The 26,942-nt window shown below is 40.4% G+C and overlaps 1 protein-coding gene across 2 annotated transcripts; it reads right to left on the reverse strand.

The window, feature by feature from the left end:
- Positions 1-53: 53 nt before the first annotated feature.
- Positions 54-26,236, reverse strand: ANXA11 (annexin A11). Of its 2 annotated transcripts, XR_010367227.1 has the most exons (16): positions 26,153-26,236; positions 11,964-12,024; positions 10,753-10,865; positions 9,210-9,584; positions 8,579-8,666; positions 8,118-8,212; positions 7,560-7,673; positions 7,254-7,344; positions 7,069-7,148; positions 6,871-6,927; positions 5,873-5,966; positions 5,114-5,209; positions 3,628-3,686; positions 2,519-2,577; positions 1,840-1,962; positions 54-796 (listed from the first exon to the last, which is right to left on the reverse strand). XR_010367227.1 is itself a non-coding variant. In XM_064430316.1 (15 exons), exons 2-15 carry the CDS (start codon positions 12,013-12,015, stop codon positions 737-739), a joined length of 1,497 nt encoding a protein of 498 aa, XP_064286386.1. In that variant the 5' UTR covers positions 12,016-12,024; positions 20,666-20,751; the 3' UTR covers positions 54-736. The 2 variants fall into 2 exon arrangements, 1 of the variants encoding a protein (XP_064286386.1); XM_064430316.1 differs by lacking the exons at positions 3,628-3,686; positions 26,153-26,236 and adding an exon at positions 20,666-20,751.
- Positions 26,237-26,942: the final 706 nt, after the last annotated feature.

The raw sequence follows: 26,942 nt of genomic DNA on the forward strand, positions 1-26,942 counted from the left end.
ATAAACTGAGTTATCACTCACATACATCAATATGAACACCAAAAGGCACAGTCTGCAAAGACTTAGGTTTAATTTCATAATCTCTTCTTACATATATATATATATATTTTTAAGGCACAATCCGAAACCTTTAAACATTAATGACAGAATCTTTACTACTGTCAACATTACTCCTGCCTTCTGACAGTCTGCCTTAGCAAGAATGAAATGTGGAACATATCTACCTTGAAAAGAATCAAGGTAAAAAAACAGAACTTGACAGAACTTCTTTAAAGCAGTCTTAACTAGACACAAAACCTTGAGGCTGCTACCTCCACGTATCAGGAAGTGGGCTAGCCCAAAGCCAACTCTACATACAACAGATCTAAAACTTGCATTAAAATGGCACTCAATGTTTATACAAATGAACACCTTAAAATCATACAACTGTGATTTTGTTTCATTAAACAAACATTATTTCAACATGATATAAGCAGAAAAGAAATAATGACCATTCATGGATTGCTGAGGGTACTACACAGAATCCTGAGCAGATGGCACATATGCTTGGTATTTTGGGGGGCCTTGGCATTTATTACCTACTACTTTTGAACTGAAGATATATGCAGTATTATATTTTAAATGCAATTGCTTTAGAAGAAACTGGTCATTACATATTTACTTATGGAGAAAAAAGATGCTTTGCAGCAAGTACATGAAAAGAGCAGCTTTTTTAAAGAAAAGCTCATTGCTCCATTTAGTCATTTCCACCACACAACTTGAGTAGGATTTTCCGGTAGTCTCCTGAAGTATCACCCTGAAAAGGAACCCAGAAAAAGAAAAGCTGAAGAACAACCTGAAGTGATTAAGCTACAGCTGAAAAACTAAGAACTTTCTTTCCAGGGATATTTTTGGCTCTACTTTTACAGAAATAAGCAGCAGAGCTTACATATACCTAACTGTGGACACCCCATATTACTGAAGCCAAGTTTTGACCAAATTCAGTCCATTAAATAGATATGGCCTGTTCTGCTTCTGAATGATAAATTAAAATGCCAGATCAAAAGAGGAACAGGGGGAAGAAGCAATACAGAGTTTTTTCACCAATGTCTCACTACTTTTTACTCATACATTGGTGATTGGTTACAGGGCATGCAACTACTGTAGAAGAAACATTTGGAACATGCTATTCTCTAGAATCTCTACAGGATTCTTTCCAAACACCACCAAGTTACAGCCCCTCGGTGTCCACAGCAGAAGGAATAAACAGGGGCTTAACAGGTTTGGCACCCTCATTCCAAGGTAAATGAAAGTGGCACCACGTACTCTCCCCAGCTCTTATTACCCTATCATTGGCCAGGCATCCTCTGGGCTGTTGGTACAGCTCTTAATAGCAGTAGGAGGGTGGATCAACTGCTAGTAAATCTGAAGTTCAGTCTACTTGCAAAGTCTTGTACTTTCAAGAGAAAGAGGGGGCAATCCCTCAGAAGATTTTTAGAAGCTTTATATTCTTCCAACACAAATGAAGTAGAGCACCACTGTTACTCAGCTGGAGGACTGAGTGGTTCCCACAAGGTCATATAAGGAGATTGGGACAGAGGGACCTCAGAAACACCTCTGGACCCATTTCCCTTTCCTTCCCTGCCTGTGAGCTTCCTCCCCATCTCTAGTTCATCAAGCCCCCATGCAAACCCAAGCAATCTCCCATCCTCTGGCCCTCAGCCTGCATGCTCCTGGCAAATGCAGCAATCCAACTCAGCCAGCCACACTCAGTGCAGGTAACAGCTGCTCAGCACAAGAGCAGTGTGCTGCCAGCGTAAGGGGTGTCATGGCAGGGCAGGCAGGGTCTCCAGGGCTTACAGTGATATCTGAGTAGAGGGATCTGCCATACATCCGCTTGTACTCCGCACGTATGTCCAGCATGTCAACCTCGCTGCGCGATACCATGATCCGGATCAGCGTCCTGTCCTTTGTTCCTGCTCCCTGAAACAAGCAAAGCAGCAGCATAATGTACTGGAAAGTGTATGGTAGAGCACCAGCAAAAAAATAAAATGCCTGTTTACTAGCATAACCCCACTGACTTAACAAGCTTGAACAGAATTTAGCCTATCATGCTAAAATAAATTCAATTTAGTGGCAGGACACTAATTTCACTGCACAAGAACACCTCAAAAAAAAGAGAGGTATTGACAGAGATACAGGAGGGTCAGGAAAATTTGGTGCGTTAAATGGTCTACTTATTTATTTCTGCTAGAATTACCTACTTAAAAACTATCAATTCCAATGAGTTTTAAGCATATTTGTGTTTCACCAAGTGAAGATTATTGTTTAATGCATGGTTATATTCATTGCTCTGTTAAGCTGGATCAAATTAGTTAGATTTTTCCAGCCTTTCACAATAATGACTGCATCATGACTGTTAGTCATCTGCCCACTGAAAAATGTAATCCCTCAGCTGCACAGCTCCTTCCCAAGAGCTGTACAAGCATTTAAAAAAACTCCACACTATAAGTTTATGTAACTTGTCACAGACACCTACCTTCATTGCTTTATGTAATCTCTCTGCAAAAAAAGCTGGCGTGTTCTTGAGACACTTAACTGCAAAAAGGAAGAGAGGAACAGTATTACAGAAATAAAGCATTCCTCCTCAGTCAGAAGTCAGTGATTTTGTGAGTTTATCCAACATAGTCACATGCTTGAATTTTACATAAATATACACTTGATACAATGCAGCTTCCACTCCTTCCATTAGTCAGTGAAATTATTTTTAATCCAAACAGTAACTGCAATACAGTTAAAAAACCTACACTGCATGGCTCAGAGCAAACATTTCTGTCACTAGAAACCACCTAGTGTGAAGCAGCCATAATGAATCTTTGAATTCTAATGACCAGATTTTTGTCTATGAAGGGAAAAGAGGTGATGAGGAGCAGGCAGAAGACTTGAAGTAATACATAAGTAGTGGTGCTCCTGGCTTCTTAATTCTAAATTTTTAGGCCATGCATCCGCAAGGTGTGACAAATTCAAGTCCTGCCCTAGTACAAATTAGGACACCACCTACGACAGCAGAGACTCTTAGGTGGTTCCTTCTCCTTAAGGGTAAGTCATCACAACCCTTATATTAAAGTCTTATTTTAGCCACAAAGTTCATCAGGACTCCTGAAAAATTTTTAACATGCTCATTTAGTAATGACTAGATGCTATATTTAATTAGCATAGTTCATCAGAAATCTGAAAGAGCAAAATCCAAGTCAAATTACTGTCATGTTAATCAGGATAATGAAAGAATCCTCCATCACTGATCAGAATTAAAATCTATATATTGATGCAACATTGTTACAAGTAAACAATCATGCAAACTGTGGCAAACTACAGAGGAAACAGACCACACTTGACATTTATTAGCACAGTAAGGTATCAAAATTAAACACACAGAATCAATACAGAACTCAAGGTGTAAACCCAAACATGTTTTTCATAGCAACACACATTCTGTATAGGAAGAAGTACTTTTCTCAGTAGGAAAATGTAGATGAGAGATAGTAGTTCACCACAAAACTGTCAATGATATGTACAATACTATTCAAAAATGAATGACAAAATGAAATGCATGTTTCTGTATCACTCTATGTAGCTAACACAACACACCTGCATTCTAAGATGTTTAAAGATATTGTTGTAAGTTACCAGTTGTACAATCCAGAAAGCTTTAAAGAAAGCAAAATTAAATATTTTCAATTAGAAACCCCTTTTTTTCCTGGAAGTAAGGTCCACAGAACAAATGACATTAATTTACTGATATAGATAATGTGTATATACATATAAACAAAAAACCCACAAAATCTATTTAATAAAGGGAGTTATTCAGTGAACATTGCTCAAAAGGCTACTGACTTGTCTGCCAGCTACAGTCTCAGTTTTGAGTCTGGACCTACATGGAGATCTGTCAACTCACTATGAAGCTCCATGAAGTCAAACGCCTTCTAAATGCTGAGCGGTTTCTTTACCAAGGCAATGTTGTTCTACAAACAGAGAAATATCTTTTCCCTGACCTTTGTTTCTAACAATAGTTTCTGAAGTGACAAAGTTTGAATCCTGGAAAAGGTCTGCAAAACAATCAGACACAATGAGCTAGATCCAGCGTGTGTCATTACAAGATCATTACAATGACAGTGTGGCCAAGCAGAATAAGAACAGTAGTTACATAGTTACTTGTTACATGCACAAGGCAGGAGTGAAAAAATGAGGCTTTTAAAATTGATTTTCATTTTGCCAAGATTTTGTTACAAACTTCAGTGAAAAAAATTTGTTGTGGTTGAACCAAATATCCTCTCCTATCTCATTTCCAAGTGATGCAAAGTCTATTTTTCCTATTTTGGTAAGAGTTTTTGGGTTTGGTTACATTACTACCATATTCAAAACCAAAGAACAACATTTTTAAAGCAGGAGCTCTAGATACCACAGTATATTTACAGTAATAAACAGAAAAAGAAATTGAGATGTAAAGACAAAAGACAGGAAAGTGGCTCACAGTTATATCTATAATAAAGCATTTTAAATAAAACTACTGCACAGCAACTTGTCCCAACTTCATGGAAACAAATTACTGCTTCTGAAGAGACAACACAGAGGTAAGAGTTTTCACTCCTCAGAAGTACTGAGAGCAAATAAAAACAAAGATTTAATAAAATTGTAGCCACAGGAAATGTGGGGAAAAAACCCCTTTGCAATGAAATTTAAGTTCTCTTTCTACTAAATAGAGGTAGAAGTAAGTAATTAGAGGGTTAATGCCTGCATTTTAACTAATGTTGGATTTCCAAAATGGTCTCAAATTTTCCCTTCTCACTGACCCAGGAGTTGGTAAAGTTCACTTCTTAAAATAGTGTCAATTATAATTAATAATTCTCTCCCCATTTTAACATGTAAAATTAAAATTCTGCAGCTGCCTGAAATAAAAAAAGCTTCATCTGTCATTTGGAGGTGAATTAAGTGCTCCACTTTACTAATCACGAACGGCTTCACAGAAAGCTCAACACAAAAAGCAGAAAACTGGAATTACCACAAATAAGAACATGCTTAGCTGAAGCCAGCTGTAGCAGAATGGCAGGAATGAACTTGCTAAGGTGGCACATACCTACTGCCAGCATGCCCATCTCCAGGTCCCCAGACATCTCGCGGCATATGCTGCTTTCGATGTCCCGGTTACACATCCTCTGGTACTCGCTGAAGACTAAATGGAAAAGAAAGATTCCAGTTCTACAGCAAGAGGTGGCACTGGAATGTGCTCAGTGGCTTCATTTCAGTGGCACTTCTCAGCTGGATACACACAGTGTACTCACTCTAGTTTGAACATCTCAAGGATTAATACTGTGCTATCAACCATTTACATGTTATCATGCTCCTTCTAGCTTGCCTAGATGTGTCCTTTTCATTAAATGGCTAGACCAAGAAAGCACAGCAATTTTTTAGGAAAGCTTCACGTATCAATAAGGTTAAGAAGAAAATATTCTGGTCCTCATACACACCCCTTTCCTTTATATAAGTACCTTGCATCCCAATAGCACAAAGTGAACGTTCTATGTAGTTACCAAAACATTTCCACCACGACAGACTGATGTAGCACCTTACATTAGCAAGTGAAAGGGGAAGCATTTTAAGTGTCTTGCACACACAAGTATGCAAGACTGAAACAATTCTAGTTTTTCAATTCTTTAATCAGAGGATCATTTGGACAAGTATGACCTCTACCTGCTCTGATATCTAAGAAAGGTGACTCTTGCTTTTCCTCAGCAAAGTTCACCCCGCTTTTCACTGGTATCTTGTTGGGCTCATTTTACATTTTTATCATTACACACAACAGAATCAAGTTACAGTTTACACAGGACATCATTACCTGCTCTAAGGTGGGCCCTGCTTCTTGCACACAGAATGGCATTGAATTTGGATTCATCAGTTCCTAGACGGTTCTCTCCAGCTGCATACAACTCCTGAGCACGGAAGGGAATTCACACTTCATTACTCAGAAAAGCAGTCAGGCTGAAAAGCTGAGTTACAAATTTGCTTCCTTGCAGCCTCTCCTCCTTTTATACTTATTTCTTAGCCTACATACTACTGCAAAACAGGAGCAAGCAATAAACAGCAACTAGTTCTAACCTTCCTATAATATGTTATGCTCACAGTCTTTCCAGCTTGCTGATGCAGAGTGCTCCAACACAAGAGCTCTGGATTACTAAAGGAGGGGACATTGTTCAAGGAGTACCTGAAAATTGTTCTTCCTAACAGTCCTTACATCTAGCTTTTCTTCTACAATTCTAGATGTGCTCTGGTACAGTCTTGTGTTGGCTAAGGCACACTATGGAAAAAGCTAATGACATTGATATTTAAATGACACTAGTATGACTACAACAATCTGGGTTTTTCCCTTTGCTATGTACTGAAATGGAACATAGAGAAAAAGAAATGGAGCAAGCATTATAAAGTCCAAGTGCATTATTTACTGCAAAACCCCAGACTTCCTTAAACAACACGCAAAGGCTAATGCAGGTGTTGAATAGTTTAAAATTTAATCCATGCACATATCACCTCAAATCTCTTTGGACAATTTCCTTAGAAAGCAGCACAATCCAACAGTTGGAGAAGCCAAAGACCTGACAGAATGAGAGGTAAAATATCCTATAAACTGTAGTGCCAAGAGCTTCATCTCTGTACTGCACCTACACGTCTCTAATGCTCTGTCACAGCTTTTTATATCTCTTCCATGCACTCAAAGATAAGTACTGCATCAGAAATCATCACAAGGTGTCCAAAACTAACAGTAAGCAGAATCCACACAGCCAAATTTCAGTGTATTGAATTGACTATACTTAGAAATGATGAAGCATTTCTACTGACCTGCACATCTCTTTGGACAACAGACATGTCAACATTTGTGCTTTCATCTCTGTTTCCCTGAAAGAATTAGAAGATCCAGAAGTATTACTGGTGGGCTTTGATGGGCTGCCTTTTTTTGAAATGAAAAAAAAAACAACAAAATCCACACCACCCACAAACACACAACAAAAAAATTCCAGAGTCCCAGCAGGCAAGTACCTGAGCAAGTGAAATTAAAAGCCTCTGAAAGTGTCCAGACGTGTCACTTTTTATTGCTTCCTCTAGAGTTTTCTTATATTCTGGAAAAGAGATAGTCATGAATCCTCATACAACCCTGCTCATTTCCTAAATTCTTACTATCAGTCAGTGATTGAGTAAGAAAATTTTGATGCAACAGAACAAACCTGCTTTATAGACCCTGTTGAGTTCCTGAATATGCTCATTACTGCGGGAAGCTAAGATTTCAATGAGACAATTTTCATCTGTGCCAACACCCTAAAACAAAGGAGAAACACTTCAGATTCTTGATTTCTACAGCCTAGTACAAAAGAAATGTAACAAAATTATATAGGAAAAAATTCAGGATATAACCTTGTACAGGAAGTCAAAGCAAGTAATCCCAAATAAATCCAAATCCTTAAATGGCAATCAAGTATTTTATCAGCTCAACTAATTCCTCTAGGTTATATATCTGTATCTCCTACACAAACCTTTATAGCTTCCTTGATTTCATAAGCATCAAACATGACAGGTGTCTTCATCATTGCCAAGATTGTCCTCTCAAAGTTACCTGAGAGCTCAGACTTGAGATCCTTGATCAAATCCTAATGAAAAGGAAAAACAAGGAAAAAATGCATAAAGACAAAACTTGACAAAAGCAAGCACCAAAAATACACATTTTACTAAGAATTCTTTATGCATAAGCACCAGTAACGTATGCTCAAAGTAAAGCTATTCCATTTAACACTAAACACAGCATAATGGTATGTCTACATTGAGGCTACTAAGGCCCAATTAAATAGACTGCACAGATCCAAGAGTCAAAGTAACCATTTAGCATAGAAACTGCTTCACAAGTTTCATCTGCAACACTGCATGAAGAAGTCAAGTGTGGGTAAAAAGTAGAACTCTGAACTGGCTATGACTTAAGAACCATCTTCCCCTAATGCACCTTCCAATCTTTTTTTCCCACCACTAAGTCTTCTGATTGCCACTGAAGGGATAAAGGCTATAATTTCTTCTTCCTTCTGTTCCCACAATGTACTTACCTTTCCATAAGCTGTTTTGAAGGACAGGATTATCTGCTGCCGTTGCTTGTTTGAACGACTTCCAAGACAATCGATGATCGCCTGCTCATCGGTTCCTGTATGTGCACACAGACACCACAGAATGAGTGAGCATCACCTCACGAGAGGATTCAGCTTTCTGTCTCTATTTCATCCTGTTCTAAAACCAGCAGAAGGACATGAATGTCTTGAATTCATCTACAGCATCTACTCTTGTGTACAGCCACAGAACTTTGAGCTTAGACAGTAAGAATACAAAGAAAAACTGAACCAAACTCATGATATTGTTTATGCCCACATGAACTTCCAGTAATACTTGTAATAACCAAGGATTCAGTACACACTCAGTCCCACTCAGTACACACATAGCAACAGAAAATTATCAGTGCTGAATGGAGATGCAATTCTACTTTTAAATGAAATGTAAACCTCAGACTGCTTACCGAATCCTTTCATGGCCTTCCTTAAGACTTCGGCATCCTTCAGAGGGTCAAAGCCCGGTGCATCAGTGATTGTACCTCGATTTCTGTGCTAAAATGAGATCAAGAGTGTTACACAATAGTAGCGTTAACAGCGTATTAGTGTCAACTAGTGAAATACTGTGGTTTACTACTTAAGAAATGATCACTTACCAGTTTTCTTTTTGTGAGAAAAGTAATAGAGAAAACTCAAACCAACTCTGCCTCAAGCAATTTGCTAATTTTCTAGATACAAATTACAAGAAAATGCAAGATCAAGGCTTGCTGACATTAAATCTGCTCTTCAATTAATTAAGGTTTGATAATACTGTATATACAACTGGCAATACTTGCTAAAGTTAGGAAAGGCAAGATTAATTAATTTGAATTCATATCAAACCTTTTTTCTTGGATACCATGGTAAAACACAATTTGTTTTAAGGCATATGAGCCTGTACTGCTTGCATTTGAAAAGTTCCATCTCTCTTTTTACTCAAACTTCTTCTCATAACTTTCTTTTTGATTTTGTGATCAGTTTACACTAATACACAGAAAGAAAATGCAGAGGAACACATATACAGTCACACCTCAAAAGAAAAGCAGTGAATGCTCTTACTGTTCCAGGAGTGACTGCAGGCCCTGTAGCTCCTGAGTAAGAGGGCACAGACGGGTTCACAGCTGGACCTGCTGGATAACTTGGCATGGGCTGCTGCCCTGGGTGAGTTGCTGGAAGTCCTGGATAGCCCATAGGCTGCTGAGCAGGCGGCGGTGTGGGCTGGCCTGGCACAGGGCCGCCCGCGTACCCTGGGTAGGGTGGCATCCCGGATGGGGGATTTCCTCCAGGTGGAGGGTACCCTCCGTACGAGGGCTGCTGTCCTGGCGGGGGCTGCCCAAAACCACCTGGAGGAACTGGTGGATAACCCCCAGGTGTGGAAGGATACATGCTTTGTGGTAAATTTGTCCCTCCAAAGGTCCCTGCCAGGTTGGATGCCTGCAATGACAGCAATAAAACAAGAGACAGGAAGGAGCACAAACAGCTGAGTTTCAGTAATATGCTTAACACAATACAAGCTCCCTCCCCACCAATACAGATAACTCTTCATCTGCAGAAGATAGCAAGCAGGATGGAAAAATCTGCCTAAAATTTCACACCAAATAATCCTTTCTTTGCCCATAGCTCTTTTGTGTGATAAACAAGAGTGCACTTGGATGCAAGGACTTTAAGCAACCTTGGGCTGTTTTACCATGTGTTAGTAGTTGACAACTAGCAGGAGTTCCTGGACTACATTTGGAAAGACTTCCGTAGAAACTGAAATGAAGATATTCCACTCCACATCAAAATCTTATCACTGAAACCCCTCTTCTAGAGAGAAAGTGACATTGGATGACTGCAGCACTGTCAGAAACTAGTTGCTGTGGATATTGCCTCGTGCATCCTAGACAGCTTGTTGTTCAATTTGCCTGTTGGCTGCCAAATCACTTCATTTAATCACTGCCTCAGAAGAACATCCATAATGCAAATATCTTCCTATAAACTGTATTCGTTATGCAGCATAACAGATTTCTGAAGACTAAAGTTGTCAGAAGTGTCACTCACTTCTGCTCTATGAAAAAAATCACGTTGGAAATGTCTACATTTTCTTCAGTGAATATAAAAGGTTTTTACTTCCATCTGTTAAACATCAGTGTTTGTAAGAGACTGTTGATCCCATATTCTTTTCAAGGACAAATCATTGATACCTCTAATTATACAGCTTTTTTCCCTTACTCTGACTAGTCAAAATCCAGGTAATAGGCAAAATCCAGACTGTGTTTGCCCATGTCAATATATTAACAGTGGATACTCTGTGTTAATAGTTCCCTATTCCTCTACACAGCAAATGCCAAGTCATATTAGTTTTATACCCCCAACTTTTGAAGTTTGACTGCTAACAACATTTAACTACTGCTCTGTTTTCCTAAAATAAGAAATAGCTTGCAGTAACCATTTTCCTCAATAAGCAATATTGAATGCTCAACACCTAAACAAATTACACATAAAGGCACAGAATTCAAGTGATGAATCTCTCAGTGACAATTACTCTCAGTGATAATTCCAGAAGCACAACCTTGCCCTTAAGGACATCACAGCAGAACACATTAAATGAAAGCAAACTCACCATTCCAGCCATGTGGCTGGGATTGAACTGGTTGGCATAGCCAGTCACATTTTCCAGACCAATTGGAGGTGGATTTGAAGGTGGATAGGCAGCACCACCCCAAGGACTGCTACCTGAAATCAAACAGAGATGTGCTGAAACAAAAAACAATGCCTTTTTAAAGTTCTTACTCCTTAAATTTCTAATGCAATGTATTTTCAAAACTACTAGGAAAATCAACTGAAGAGGTGCAGGGCAGCAGTGCAATTATTATAAAAAGAGAAGTCTCACTGGGTATTTCTAATCATGTTAGTTATCACTGAATCTGTAAGTTCTCACTTAAAACAACTCTAAACCTATTTAAAGGTTAACACATAAGACTGTTAACACCATGTTTTGATCTGAGAGAACCTAAAGTACAAAGTTGTCTGGGTATTCCAGTAGGAAGATATTATTAATTCCACTTACTTTGCTAATTTGAGAGGTGTCCACAGAGCACAACAGTACATTTACAGGTACCAAAGTCATAAAACCTGTCTGCACATAGCAGTATAGTCTTAAGACAGAATACTCTGCTGAGAAATAGGCTTTACCCTCCTGGCCAGTTGGGCTTCTCCCTGTACAGTGCTCCCCCATCCTGAGCCAGCCTGCCTAACGCCACATTTCATCATACCTGCATGACTGCAGTCCTCTCTTTCTACCTTACAATAACACTAACAACTGTAAAGTTCAGCTTGATAACCAAGAAATGGTTGAGTATTTAATCAGCTTTATGCTATTATTAATTGCTACCCTTTTTAACAGTACACAACCATCTCCCTAAGAATAGTGAATTAAGGATAATTTCCTATTTCATTGGGGGATATGGTTTTAAGCTCTATGAATAATTTCTCCCCATATTTATTTGTCTCACTACCCACCTTGAAGACTCAGTATCAACCAGACATTGATCCTTGTCATTTATTGGATTTGGTCAAGTTAAGACCATCTCCTAATGCTCTGTGCTTTGAGATGAATGAAACTGGACATTACTATATGAGCACATGGCAGAACACACATATTAGACAAATCAGAATCCCCAGCCCAAATAAAACAGGATTTAACAAGCAAGTACAGAAAGCTGTGGGGAGTCAAGGAAACCCTCCACAGTCTTGTTCTTCATCCATCTTCATGTTTCCTCTCCAGACAGGACCACCACTGCATTTAATGTTTACTTCATCTGAACAACTTACCTGGGGCAGCTGGTGGGTATCCACCCGCTGGGGGATAGCCCGGGTAACTCATTGCAGAGATCTGCAAAGGATGTGTGATACAATTATTTTCTGTAATGCTTCACTCATTACACCACATAACACTAAAAGGAAACATGTATGCAGTAGCCAGTTACCAAAATTTAGACATAACCTGCACACTTTGTCCTGGCTTTTCCCTTAAAAACCTCTTCCCATTTCCTGACTAATAAACAGATAGCTAAGCAGTTGCAGAGTCACTCCTCATGCTATTTTTCTTATTTGTTGCAGTTGCTACTTACTGCTTGGTCTCTTATGCTGTTAAGGATGTATTACTTGAACTTGCTTCCTTTACTGTGCTATTAAAACCTCCAGAAGTTTCCAGCCTATACAGAACTGTCTTATCAATGAAGAGTAGAAAATCATCTGACAAAGAAGTTTTTAGAAGGCACCTACATGCAAACATCTGCAGAATTGCAAGGTCAGAGTAAGAAGCAGAAGGGATACACTTTCATGCTTACAGCACTGCCATAAAATATGAAGGTTTCACTGATAGGATACGATCACTAGAACAAACTGAGTCTCTCAAAATGGATAGTGCCTCTGTCAGCACAGAAGTGCACAAAGTCATTAGCTGTCCAAAATAGAAGTGGAGGTCAAAAAGGAAGAACAGCTAAATGAAGGACAAAATGAAAACTGGCTTCCAGAATACAAGGGCCTTATTTGAAACAGAACAGCTACCAGGAAGAATGGTAAAAGTAACTACGAAGAAAAATATCTACAATGAGTGTTAACTTTTTGAAGGTTATTTTTAATGACAAGCCACATTCTATTTTTAGAATTGCTGTGTAAATTATCCCATTTTCCCCCCCTCTTTCCCACAAAGCACTACCTTTTGCATGTGGCATGTTTTGCTGTGTTTTGGGTTTCAGCTGTGGAATTTTGTTTTAGATTTGGTTTGAGTTGGCAGGGGTGCTGTTCTTGTGAAATTGTTCTCATTTTGCATGATCACATTAACTTCCCTTTCTGGTTTGCATGGCTCTATTGCACAGCAACACTGAAATGGAGAAACACCTTTGTGTGGTTTTCTTTTTTAACAAGGAAATAAAACTAGGAAATCTGCAATTTACTTAACTGTTTGGACTTCAGGCTGCAATACTCATTTAAATTTAAAGAGCGAGAAATGAACTAACAGAAACTGCAATGAACAGAGCACACCAAAAGTTATAATAACCCTACTTTAGTTCTGCTCCAGTTTGTAGCGTCTAACAGAATGAATAAATAAGTAAATGCAGCTTCTCAGCAGTAGAAAAACAATGCCTGCTGTTAGCTATGCAAAGACTGACCCCAAACTCACAAGGCTGAGAAAATGCAAAACACTATTGTCCCTCTGCTGCTGGAAAAACGAGCAGGCAGCTTCCTCTCCCTCCTGGCCACACAACTGCCAGAGGCTGGAGCTGCAGAGCCCCAAGCCCACACTGCCACCTCCGGGCAGGTACCTGAACATGGAAGGGCAGGGAGGCCAGCAGAATAAAAATAACACAATAAAAACTCAACAGAAGGCAGCCTGGCACACTTCAGAGCCTCTCTAATTCAGAAATGGGCTTTGTGTAATAAAGCACGGAAAAATAAAAAAAAAAGCAATTATTACTATGTCACTCAAAAACCAACAAAAAGAACCCTCACAACCTAGATTCTTAGCATGCATAATGTCAATGTGTACATTTTAATATACAAATTATTACAACACTGAAATTAGTGTTATTTCTTCAGGTACAACCATAATTCTATTTTTAGTTATTTTTTAGCTTTACATGTAAATACAATAAAGATGGTACTCAAAAAGATTCTAAGATGCCTTTTTCAATAAAGCTTTAGGTACAAATTTGAGGCGAAAAAAATTTTTTTCTGTGGTACAGGGTGAGAAGCAATGGGATAGGTTTTGTTTTTCTTAGCAAGTCTGATTGCTTTTAATCCCATATAGAATGCTCATTTCAAATTGGAAAAAAACGCAAGATTAAAAGACTCTTTTGGCTATGAAAGCTGAGGTTGATTAAAAACAGCCAACCTCAGCTGCCTGCAAAAAAAAAAAAAAAGCTAGTTTCTATATAAAAATGTTCCACTTGCTTCTTTTGAACACTGTATTTATCCAGGGCTTTTCCAAGGGGAAATTTTCCCAGACTGGTTTGATTCCAGGCAAACTAGAGCTGTAAACACACTGACTTCTCATGTTCAGAAACTTCCCTGATCACCACCTTTTCCACAGTTCATTTGAGCCTCTGTTGGCCAGTACTCTAAATTCAGAAATATTAACACAGAAAGTTACCTTTCCCAACCATTCCCTCAACCCAGCCTCCATTTCATCTTCTAATCTCATCTCCCACACTTTCTCCTGCTACATCCACAATATAGTTCATGATGAGCAGCACTTGCCTGCTGATAAAGGGGTGACACAGGCAAGGGAACAGAAGATATGGAAACCCACCCTGCTGTACAAACATTGCGTGGGAGGACACAGGAACAGCAAGGTCTCTGTTTGCTCAGTCAAAAAAAATGTAGTGCACAAGACAAGGGAAAAATCCAAACAACCAAACCACACACGGAAAGAGGGAGCGCCTTGAAGAAAATAAAGAACAGCTACTGTCAAGGTCCTCTCCCCATTCCCAGTATTCAATCCCCAAGGTACACCTCAGAACTTTAAATAAAGACCTGAGGTTTTACTCCCACAGTGAACATTGCTATCATGCTTCACACTGCAAGCTATATAAACCATTCAGGCCCTTGAGCATTTTCCTGCTGCTTGGCAAAGCTAAAAGGGAACAGACCTGTTCATAAAAGATTAAATCTGTGACAGACTTTCAACGGGAATCTTGAAAATACACTTCTGTAAGACACAGCACAGAAGGACTACAACTTGAGAAATTTATAACAAAAATACAAATTCCATTGCCATAATAATGGCAGAAATAAAGAAGAAAACTTCAAGGTGCAATAGCAATCAGCTCAGCCACTGCATTCACACCCATTCCTGGAATTTATTTAGTGGCTGCTGTTCAGGCTCCAGCTATGCCATACAATAATTTGAGGACAAAAAGGATGAAAAACCATAGCATTTATTAGTTCAAAAATATTTGTTTAATTATGCCCATTTCACAGGGATCACCGAGTAAACTTAAACCCTTGGCCTTGACTCCTCCACAAGGTTAATTACCAGGATATAGCAGACAAAGCAGCCTGAAGCCATAAATTTCAGTACCTGCTCTGAGACTGATCCCTGATTGTGAAACCTGCAGAACAGAATTTATCACCTTACAATATGCTGTCGTTTTTCATCAGATATGAGCTCAGGCAGCCAGCACTGTGCTTTTCCAAGACAAGGACAAACCACAGTCAGCACTGAACCAGCTAACTGCTATTTACCAGCCTGAGCAAGATTTATCCTTGACTCATGCACTGCAGCATACAAGTTGCTCTCTCCTGTATCAGTTGTAATATTTTTCATCCTGATGGATAAATAGTCCTGCAATTTTGTTTTATCATTAAGTCTTCCATGTATGTGACTCCTGTCTAGCCTTCCCTTCACTATGAAAAAAACTAATTTAGTAGAATGGGTTTATCTTCCAACAAGGCTGAGTTCATGCCAGCCAAACCTCAGGAAACCTCTTTTACACAGATCTTATCACTTATTATTCACCTTTACAAACTTTTACTGGACCTCATCCAACAATATATATTTAAGGAGTATTAACACATCATCTAATTCCTACAAAAAAAAGCTTCCTTAACAAAAAACACAAACCAACTCACCACCAATTCATGGTGGAACAAAAACAAACTCAAATATTAGTTTTTTCTAAAAACTATCAATTTGAATTGCTTGCTAGTAACTCAGGAGTTCTGCCAGTTTTAATGATATTTCTAACTCAATACAATAATCTTTTTATTACAGTAAATAATGTAGCACTTCTTGACCTGCTGGAGCAAGTGGGTGAGAAAAGCAGCACTTGCAAGCTTTAGTCAAAATAAAATAGAACTGAAGAGATGCCATGTCCAACAAAGAAAAACTGAATGGGAAGACACACCCATAAGCTACAGGTGAGCTGTAAAAATATTACTAAGAACATTGCTGTAGCCTTTCCAGTGACAGAAGCCCTACATATATTAAAATCCAAAGAACGCAGTTGAGCTGCATGGACTTTCAAGATCTATATACAACAAAAACATAAGTTAATTCCAAGAGATCAGTTTCATTTTGGATCCCTACTATGCCCTGATCCAAGTGCTTCCTTTTGTAGCACACTTCTTCAATACCCTTTCAAATATATAAAATACACAGTAAAAACATTTATGACAATACACATAGACACCTCCCAAACAACAGAACAAGAAAGGAAAAAAAAACAAATTAAGGTTAACAGATGCTTGAAGAAGTAATGGAATGAGGTTGTTTATTTCAAACTCATAACTTGTCAAAGAAAATAATTTTCTGAAAAAAAAATATAATACTAAAAATAGTCTATGTTCTCAACTGACTAATGCCTCAGGGATTTATATTCCTCTATTTTAAGTTCCACCAAGAAAGAATAAATTTTTACACCATTAAGGCAAGTCAGAATATGTAAATACCAATTACCCCATGAACTACAGCAATAGTGTAGTATTCAGCACCCTAAAATAATTATTAAAACATATCTGATGGCTCATTTCTCAGCAGCAGTTTTTAATTAGTCGCTGTGCCCGAGCCCGAAGAGCCAGGGCGTGGCCCCACGGCAAAGGCAGAGGCAACAGGAACCGAAGGACGGCACAAGGCTTCCATCAGCCCTGCGGCTGTTTGGGGCGCAGAGGGGACCCGGCTGGCACCGGGCTGGCAGCGGGCTGTTCCAGTGACAGCTGCACAGTCGGGCACGCTGGCAGGAGCTGCACGGACATGCCCTACCTGCACAGAGCCTCTCTGCTGACAGCCTCGGGACTCCCCCCGAGAACAAGAGGTACAAAGACATCAGCCTTCTCTTCTCTCATCATCTTCATGATGACTTGCACACTGTCAGGACAGGGAGGGCTTACACATTCAGCTGTGCAGCAGCACTGGGATGGTTACTGCCCCTCAGTGAGCAAACCTGCACTCATCCCCAGGCTATAAGGAAGTATTCATTCTCAGCTGATTAATTCTTTCCAGGAACAGAATTATTCAAAAACCAACTTAAAATAGTAAAATAGAGAGACAGGCATTTCAAAGCAACCATCAATAAGGAATGTGAAAAGAAAGCAAGACTATAGCCTTCAAATCTAGACTGCACTTGAGATCAGCAAGCTTTAGTTCCCAAAGCTTACTACTGAGTAGTGTTTTTCTCGCAAAATCCTAACATTTGTAAAATGCATTTATTCTCCTAACTAACAGAAAACCAAGTATTTTTAAAACACTGCCAAGCATAGCAAACAACCAGTTATTTTGACTATAGATAAGTATACTGTTTACTGAATAACTGCAAATTCCCAGGCTTAAAGTTGTTATCTGTAGCAATAATAAAATAAATATTCACTTTGTCTGCTTCAGGCAACTTAAGCATTTAATTCAGAGCAACTTACTAGGCCAAAGTCCAAAATCAGATATGTTTTTCCAGCCAAGCCAGAGGTCTTTGGGGTGCGGGAATTAATTGTAGCAAGTATCACTTCACATACATATAGCAAAGTTTAGCACAAACAAGAGACCTTCAGAAACATTAAAACTCATCTGGATCTTTAATATGGAACTGATGTATTTGACAGTTCTTAAAGCTCACAAGAAGTTAAGATCTAAAAGCCTGAATTGGAAGCCCACTTCTCCTACTGGTAAAGACTTTCCCAACACCCTCAAAAAAAAAAAAAACCCTCACCACCCACACTTCGCAGTAAAAGAAAAAAAAAGAAAAAAAAAAGAAAAAAAACCCCAAAACAACAAAACCAAGCAAAATAAGACTTTTAATCTTCCCTTGCCAATAGTGTATTCTCTCTCAAACAGACAGCACATAAGGGAAAAAAGGAGGCAACACTTGGGAAGCACTTGTTTCCCTTTGATTGGAGATCTCAGACAAGAGCACTGCTACTGACCAGACCTGACATGCAGTGCACAGGGAACAGCCAGGTAGTGGAGCTGGGTGGGGCTGTGTTTGATTTATTCCGCTGCCATAACCTAAGGACTGGCACTGGTCCACATTCAGCATCTGTGGCAGCCGAACAGTATGGATACAACTGCACACATACAAACAAAAAACTAGCTGCCAAGCAAGAATCACACAAGAGTGGGACAGAATTGTCTCTTAGAAGGGCACCACTGAGTCCCAGCTCTGTCCCATAACCGATTCCAGGTTTACCCCATTCAGGATCTAACTTCTTATCAAGATTGTCTAGTGAGTGCTGATAAAATCTGGAACAAACACAGTAACAATAGAAGCAATACACAGTAAATATCTACTGCTGTTCTTAGGTTTGCTTATCTACTTTACATTCTTCCCAGCTTGGGGAACTGAGAAGGAAATTCAGCATTTTTATCAACCACACCTGCTTTCAAATAAACTGGCAAAAGTAAAGGGACAACACAAGTTTCAAATAGGTGAAAGTGCTGCTCACTGGGGGGTAAAGCATGCAGCCTTTTACTTTCCTTTTCTATAAAAAGTATTTTGCTACCTTCAAAAGAATCTCAAAACAAAACACACTGCATACAGCTAACAAGGCCCTGTCCATATCTTCAACAGTTTACACAAAACACTTAAAAAATATATACAAAAAGAAACATGGTTCAAGGTAGTAAAGATAAATGTCTGAAATTAACAAAAGAAATAACATTGGTACCATTACTCAGCTGAATGTTTAATGTAATGGAAGCCTCCAACCACAATCTGAAGCTGACAGAGAAGTTTCGACAAATTATTATACAGAGGCTTGGCTAAAAATAAATGTAATTTTCAGTTTGTTCAAAAGCCCTAGTATTTCTGCAGTCACAATTATATAATCTGCTGTTTCAACTAGGTTTTTTTTTTAATATATACCTCCATTGCTATCACAGAACTAGAATTCGGCTGGCTCTGTTTTGGCTCTGATTAATGTAGATTAATTGAACAGACCCTATGGAAGCTCCATCTTCCAAAACTTGCTAGAGGTCTAGCAAACAGCATCTCCTGTAATCTTCAAATCAGACAAACTTCTTGGCTTGATTTTTTTATAGCAGATCAGGTTTTGTATTTTAAGTTGTTATCTAACACTACATCTTTAAACTTCTGGCTACACAAACACCCTCATGAAAGAGCTCCATCCCACTGCTGGTTTTGTTATGTTTTTAGTGACTTTTGACATTTCACAGAGTTCTCAGTCTAACAATTCAAAACTTCTGGAAACTACAAATAATAAGCTAAAGAAGTGACAAACTATATGAATGAATGTGATGGCTACTCCAGAAATTTTAAGTACAGACAGACATTTTGGCCCCTGATCTTATACTAAGGTCTGGCAAGAGAAAGGAACAAAAATAACACAAATGATATAAAATCATTAGGCCCTCAGCAGAAACGTGCTGGGGACAGAGTTACAGGCAAACACATAAGCAATACTCAGTTCAAGTTATCTGCTGCATCAGTGGGAGGAGAGTGGCCCACATGACTCTTACAGCAGCTCAAAATATAGGAAATTATATAAATAGCCAAGCTATGGGGAAAGCATTCATACACTCACACTTTACACTTGCACTGGTTTTGTATTGTTTCTGATGTTACCCTGGGTGTTCCAGTAAAGCACTGACTCACTCCACAGAAAATAACTGTATGCTGGGGGAGGAATTAGGGAGTGAATCTGCCACCTCCGACAGCAGCTGGGCTTTCAGGTGCATAACCCTCACAATCAGCTCCTTCACCAAAACACTCTGCACCAGCACTTCTCTCTCTCGCCGGTCTGTTCTCCCTCCACACCTCCTGCCCCAGTGCCATCTGTCCCCGTTCTGGGCTCAGATTCCTTCCGTGCTTCTGCCCCTCCCTCCAGAACGTTATTTCTCGACAGTTCCTCCTTAACAGGAAGAAGCTTCCCGGAACTACTATAAATATATTTAAAAAGAAAAATATATCCCTTACAGAAGTACTCCCTTAGAGAAGCAGGATGGGGACAAGAAGGAACAGCTTTTCTGAATACGGAGATATTCGTGCTGTGTCCTGTCACACATATAGCTACAGCATAGCAAGAGTTTAAAGAGTTTCCCTTTTAAGACTACTAAAGTGACTTGAAAACACTTAGGTGTCTTGAAGACATTCGAAGTACATATGGTATAAGAAAAGGTAAAGTATATTACGAGCAGTTTAGAGAAGGGGCCTTCGGGGGAAGGAAAAAAAGCACTGCGTAATGGCCAGCCTACCATCTTAAGCTGTTTTCTCCCGACAACTGTACACATTACAATTATAAACTCAAGATAAACTACGGACACAGGCAAAGGACCGAGCTGCAAGTACAACAGCAAAACATGCCCTCTCCTCTGAAACCACATTTCCCCAGGAACAGGCGTCGCTTCCTCCCAGCGGCGGAGCCGCCGCAAGCCCCGAGCTCCCCCTGCCAGCCCTGGAGCCGCTGCTGTCACCCCGGGCTCCGGCAGCCCCCGGCAGCCCGCGGGACACGGGCCCGGCCCTCAGCCCCGCCCGGCCCCGCCGCACCGGCTGGCCCCGGCCCCTCGCCCCCGGTCCCGTGCCTACCGAGGGTCCTGTGGAGCCGCTGCCACCGCCGCCCGTCCCAGGTGCTGGCCGGCGCTGCAGGGCGGTGCCGGGGAGCGGCAGGAGGAGGAGCCGCCGCGGCCCGGCTCACTCGGCCCGCCCCGCCGCGGTGCGAGGGAGGGCCGGGGCCGGCCGGTGCGGAACCTGCCGGGCGCGGGGAGCCCCGGGGCACGGCCCGGCTCCGGCCCGCACCGGCCGCGGGCGGAAACCGCACGACAGGTTTGGCCACAGGCGGCTCCAGCGAGAGGCCCATTGTGTAAAAAACAAAAAGCAGGGTAAGAAAGGGAGCTCCGCCCGTGACGTGCGCAGCCGGGCATTCCCCGAGAGCGCAGCGTCGCCCGAGGGACCGGCTGACCTGGACGCGGCGAAGGCGAATCCTGGAAGCTGCGAGTCAAGTGGAGGTTGTAAGCGTTCAGCGCAACATCGGATTAAAACCCAAAACCACCCCTGACTGCTCTCACCGGGAAACTTCAGAAAACATGCTTTTCAAGCAGGGTGGTACAGGTTATACATTTTGTATAAAACATACTTTTCCTTAAGTAAAATTGCACCAAAAATCAAGAGGAAGGAGATTGTTCATGTCAACTTTTTCTAGCACAAGCAGTAATAGATAAAGGCTTCAATAAAGTATTTTTTCCCTACATGCATTCTTTAAAGATGAGTGAAGTTCCTCACATGGAAGCATTTAGAGAGACAAACCAAGATAATAAAAACGAAAAATAAAAAGGGCTAGCATTTTCCAATTATATTTCTTTTGCCAAGACACTAATCAAAATAGCAAACACAGCATTACCTAACTGAATCACAGCATTATACAACTTGGGTGGGGAATGAACTTGACTTTGCAGCTGGGAATTTTGTGAACAGGGTCCAGAACCTCCTTTCCAACACTTGCTTCTCTAAAATGTATGCTTTATAACAGGCAATTTTATTTACAATGAAACTAATCTGGATAGATGTGTTCACACTTCTTAAAACATCCTGTTCAAACACCAATAGCTCTTTGTGGAAGACCTGAGCTGCTTCTCCTCGGTGCATCTTTCACATACCACAATGGGCAATCATTGAAATACAACAGCTGTGATTGAACTAAAGAAAAGAAATTGCCATTTTTCCCTCTTCCTCATCAAAATTTTAATTGGTACTGTAGAGGCCAAGGCTGCACTCATGGGAAACAGCTACATTTAAAATAGTCTAAAGCAGGTGAACAGCTATATTTGAATATAAGAACAGCTGTGGTGGTTTAACCCCAGCCAGCAACCAAGTCCCACAAAGCTTCTCTTCTTCCCTGGCCAGTGAGATCAAGGAGAGAATGAGAGAGGTAAAAGCCAGAAAACTTGTGTGGTGAGATAAAGATAGTCTAATAGGAAAAGCAAAAGCCTTGCACACAGACAAAGAAAAAGCAATTAATTCTCCATTTCCCATGGGCAGGCAGATATTCAGTCATCCTCAGGAAAACAAGACTCCACCACACATAACAGTTACTTGGAAAGATAAATGCCATTATTCCAAATATCCCCCCTGCTTTCATAGACTGAGTACAATGTCATATGGTGTGGGAAATCCCTTGGGGTCAGTTGGGGCCAGCAGTGTCCCTGCCCAACTTTTTCCACACCCCCGGTCTCCTCGGTGGTGGGGTGAAAAGCAGAAAGGCCTCAGCTCTGTGCAAGCCCTGCTCAGCAATAACAAAAACATCTCTGTATTACCACCACTATCTTCAGCACAAATCCAAAACATAGCCCTCCACTAGCCACTGTGAAGAAGATAAACTGCACCTCAGTAAAAACCAACACATTAGCTTATTGTGGTTTAGCACAAATTATAAATTATCTTGAGACATCTTAAGCTTCACGGATAAAGGCATTTCTCATTAATAGGTAAAGCGAAACATCAGCACAGGTTCTGATGCAGAGTGCAGCCTGATGTTCACTGTGCAGGCATGTGGAGAAATGAAGATGTGCCCAAAGTAGCTCCAGTGAAAAGAAGGTCAGGGATCTTTGTCCTGCGAGTCTCCTGGTATTGCTTCTCTTGGGAGTTCAGCTCCTCTCACCTGTGTCAGCCACAAGGGGCCACATGAGCTCTAACACAAGAGTTCTGCTAACCAGAGGAACTTCGACTGAAACAGGTTAGGAGCCATTCAGAGGAGCTGCCACTCCCATCAGATGAGAACACAGCAACTTCTACAAAGCATTATTTCTTCTTCCAGCAGGATTTGGAAAAAAACCAACCTCATATTTCTACAACTTTAGTACTGCTATTTTTTCACGTAGAAAAGCCCTTTGAGTATCAATGCCTAGGCTGGAGGGGGTGTATGAGGAAGCTTCTACTGCTGCAAGCAGCCTGGTATTCATTCCAGACCAGGTTGTGCTCACTTTGAAGTCAATTGCAATCCTCCATGGGTTTAACCAAGGTCTAGATTTGGCTTACTTCTATGAATTCCTCTATTTATCCAGGCTCAGTGACTGGAAGTCTCACACCTTTGATGCTCCATTCATAAACAGAAAACTGGACTAGCTGTGGCAGCATATGGAATATTCTTCTAACAAAGAAATCATTGTATGGAAACCTACTACCTGCCATTTTCAGACAGTCAGGGACTGAGACATTTGCTTAACATACTTTATTTCTGGAAATTTTTCCACAGGAATGATAACCTCTGAGCCCATGCTTTTTGCTACCTCTGGCTGGAGTAAAACCATTTTCCTGCAAAAACTGCTACAGGCAGCACATATACTTCTCAGCATCCACAGGCAGCACATATACTTCTCAGCATCTACTTAAATTCCGGGAGTTTTAATATCTTTTTATTTCCCAACCCCTTGGGTTTTACTATTTAAGCTGGTATTTAACCAGGACAGAACCCCAAAGCACCATGGGCTGTGCAATTGAACAGAGGTTTACTTTTACTTATATAAAAAACCTGTCACTCTGTATTGGCATTTCAAACCAAATTCATACAGTGATGCCACAGTCAGAAATGAAGCAGAAACAAGGCCTAGAATCCTTGGTGTTGGGACAGTGGGAGTTTGCCTGTCATCTCAAGCACAGTCACACTGCTTTCTGACATTGTGCTCATACTGACCCAGTACCAATTGAAACAGAGAACCCACAAAAATCACAGCAGCATTTCCTGAAAGCAATGCATTTTCCTAGTGATCCTTCCAAGCTTACAAGCTCCAGCCTTGTAGTTTTCCAAATGGATTTGTGCCATTATAACACCCAGACCAGAACTGAGTGGTGGAAACTAGTACAACAAAACATCCATACTCCTGATTTCATAGGTACTGTCTTCATTTTTCCATATTCATTTTACAGCATTTCATTTCTATCAGTAAAATGTTCCATTGTTGAAAATTTAAAAAGAAAAATCTTGAGTGTTTATACAGTAAAAGCCAGCAGAAAATACTAAAGAAAATAAAATCTACAAGTATTACAATGCAGTCTTTCCGAAAGCCTAGGATCCTTGAGTACCAGTCAGCATGAGGTACAATTTTGGGAGTTCTAGCCTGGAACCCAAATGGTCCAGGTTATCCCAGAGGTTTCCTGCATGAACTTGATCAGGTTCAGATCTCTGAAAGTGCACATGCATACAGCCTACATTCATTTTGGGCCCTAAGGAACCGATATACATCATTTGTAACTCACTCTCTTATGAGAAAGGGTGTTCTCTCACAGCCGTGCTGGGTTGTAGTTCACTTTTGTTACAGTCCTATTGGTTGATGGAGATTTTAGAAAGACATTTGCCCAAATCCTTCCACTCTGCCTTAACCACAAAAGACATTTATCTTCCCTCCTTGCTTTCCTTACTGCTCCTGAGCATTCTGTAGGTTTTATACTTACTCTTTTTTTTTGGCACACATAGTTTCTAACTCCTTCAGCTTGCAACTCCTCTATGCACCTGTTTTCCTTCTTCACAACTGGGCCTTCAGTTAAACCAGATCCCTGCAAGATGAATGTATTTGGATTTGCCTGCCCTGCTTGTTCCTCCACAGGTTCTTTGTATGTGCCAGCATATTAGACTTGAAGATAACAAGCATTTGATGGTAACAGCATTATCCTCAATCTGTGTTACACAGACTGAGGATAATGCTGTTACCATCAAATGGTAACAGAAAATTTTACTGCTTAACATCCATTGCTTGGAGGCAGGCTTAGCTGAAATGACCTCTGCACTCCAGCTTTGTTTCCTCAGTGCATTTTTGTTGCAATAGGAGGCTGCAATGTTTAATGTCTGCTCTGCCGCTAGTCTGGAATAAAGGTAATACAGCCTAGGGCTCAACTTGCTGTATGCTGAGGAATGCAACACTACAGCCATTTCATAACTGGGCCAGAACTTGTGATGGACTGTACATACTGTTATCAAACTATCTGCCTTAGACCTGGGTAGGTCTGTAGCATAAAAAACTTTTGTGAGATTATTTTCTTGCATGTATCTTGCATTTCCCCCCCAAACCATCTTGCTGTGAGCTTCGATCTGTGAGGCTGTCAATCTGAGCATCTTCCACTGTTACTGAAAGCATTCAAATTAAGAGTGAGTTGGATTGCTGAGCATGCATTTGTATGTAAACCATTACCTTTCACATGCAGCAGAACATAGCCTTGAAATAAACATTTTCATCAAGGAGTAACAGACAGAAGTGCTTTTGTTTCCATTTTGTATTAACAGGAACTTCTCATTAAACTCTTGAAGCATGACAATTGGACAGCTCTGTGTTTTCCTGCTTGGTGGGCATAGCCTGGCTGACTTTGGTGGGCTGACACTTCACCACATACACTCATAGAAGTCATGAGTTCACACCTTTACAGATCATATTTTCTACCATTTGTTTAGATTTTTTTGCTTTGCATTGTGTCTTGTGTAAAATTGAATTCCAATCAACATTTAATTCTAAGTAACAGAGTTAGCCAACAGGAAAAGCAACTCACAGAAACAGACTGAGCACACATTTCACTTACAGAGTTTAAGCTCCCAGTATGGGGAAATAGATAAATATCTGCTACTATTTTTAGGTACTGCTGAACGCAATTTATCTGTTTCCCAGTTTGTTGACTGGAGCCCCATCTGAATACATTCTGGATGAGCCATTCATCCCTATGTGTCAGCTGTGACAATTTGTAATACCAGTCTGAGCTGATTGTGTCATTATTGTAAATGACGTTGCAGCCCCACAAAGTTTCTGGGTGGAACTCAATATGATTAAATACCTACTTATTTTTTCCCCTCCAGGAAGTAGAGAGCAAAGCAACTCAGGCATTCAGCAGTGTCAAAGAGTTTTCAAGTTATTAAGAGAAGACATTATTGTAGGGTTAAGCAAAAAGTTTTATTGAAGAGTGATTTAACAATGATGATTAAACAGTTACTAAACAATGACAGCAAGGTGGTCAAACACTCTACTACTTACCACACTTCTAATAATTAAGCTAGCTTGTGTAGAGGATGCTTTAGATTTAACACAAAGTGTCACTTACCTTGCTATAGATTCCAGATGCCAGGCAAGGGATCTCTTGGTCTTGAGGAGTGGCCTTGGGAGACACCCTTGGGAGATCACCACTGTGCAGCCACTGCCATGCAGGAGAGCTCAGGCTCTGGGACTGCAGATATCTGTAGTGGAAAGTGATTGGCTTGTAGTCAAACCCCTCTCTGGTGGCAGCCAGAGAAGTTTTAGATATGTCTGGTCTCAGTTCAGGCTGGTCCTGTTAACTCCCAGTAAGACCCAAATTCTTTAGGTGAAGAGATACAGCTTAGCATAATTTCTCAAGGTTTGCACAGCAGGGCTGGCTTCAGCCAAGCCTATTTGTTGGTGATGCCAACAAATGGTGTACCACTGACTCAGAGCAGGTGTGCCCATTACACCATAAAGTTTGAGAAAGGATTTGGGAAAGAAAGATCTCAATTCTTACACTCCTTCACCTCTGATGTAACTGTTCATACTTGTGTCTCACAGCAATGCTTCTATTGTACTCCTAATAGAAAAAGCTGGGATTTGGAGTAACTCACAAAGCTCCATTTAGCCTTGATTCTGGCTTTGACACCTTTTAGCTCCTCCCATCAGGTCATGAACCCACAGCTTTTTACCTTTGCTGTCCTATTCATTAGAAATGAACCCTCTCCTCTATCTTCTCTGCTCTCCTCACCTTTAAATCCTATGTCAGAATATACCATATTGAACTATTCTTCTTTTCCTTCATCTACTATATATTGCTATTTCATATTTGTGTGTTAATTCTGTGAAGAAAGGAGTGCCTATGGCTTATATGT

This window comes from Passer domesticus, chromosome 8 (assembly GCF_036417665.1).
Source record: "Passer domesticus isolate bPasDom1 chromosome 8, bPasDom1.hap1, whole genome shotgun sequence".
Lineage (NCBI taxonomy): Eukaryota > Metazoa > Chordata > Aves > Passeriformes > Passeridae > Passer > Passer domesticus.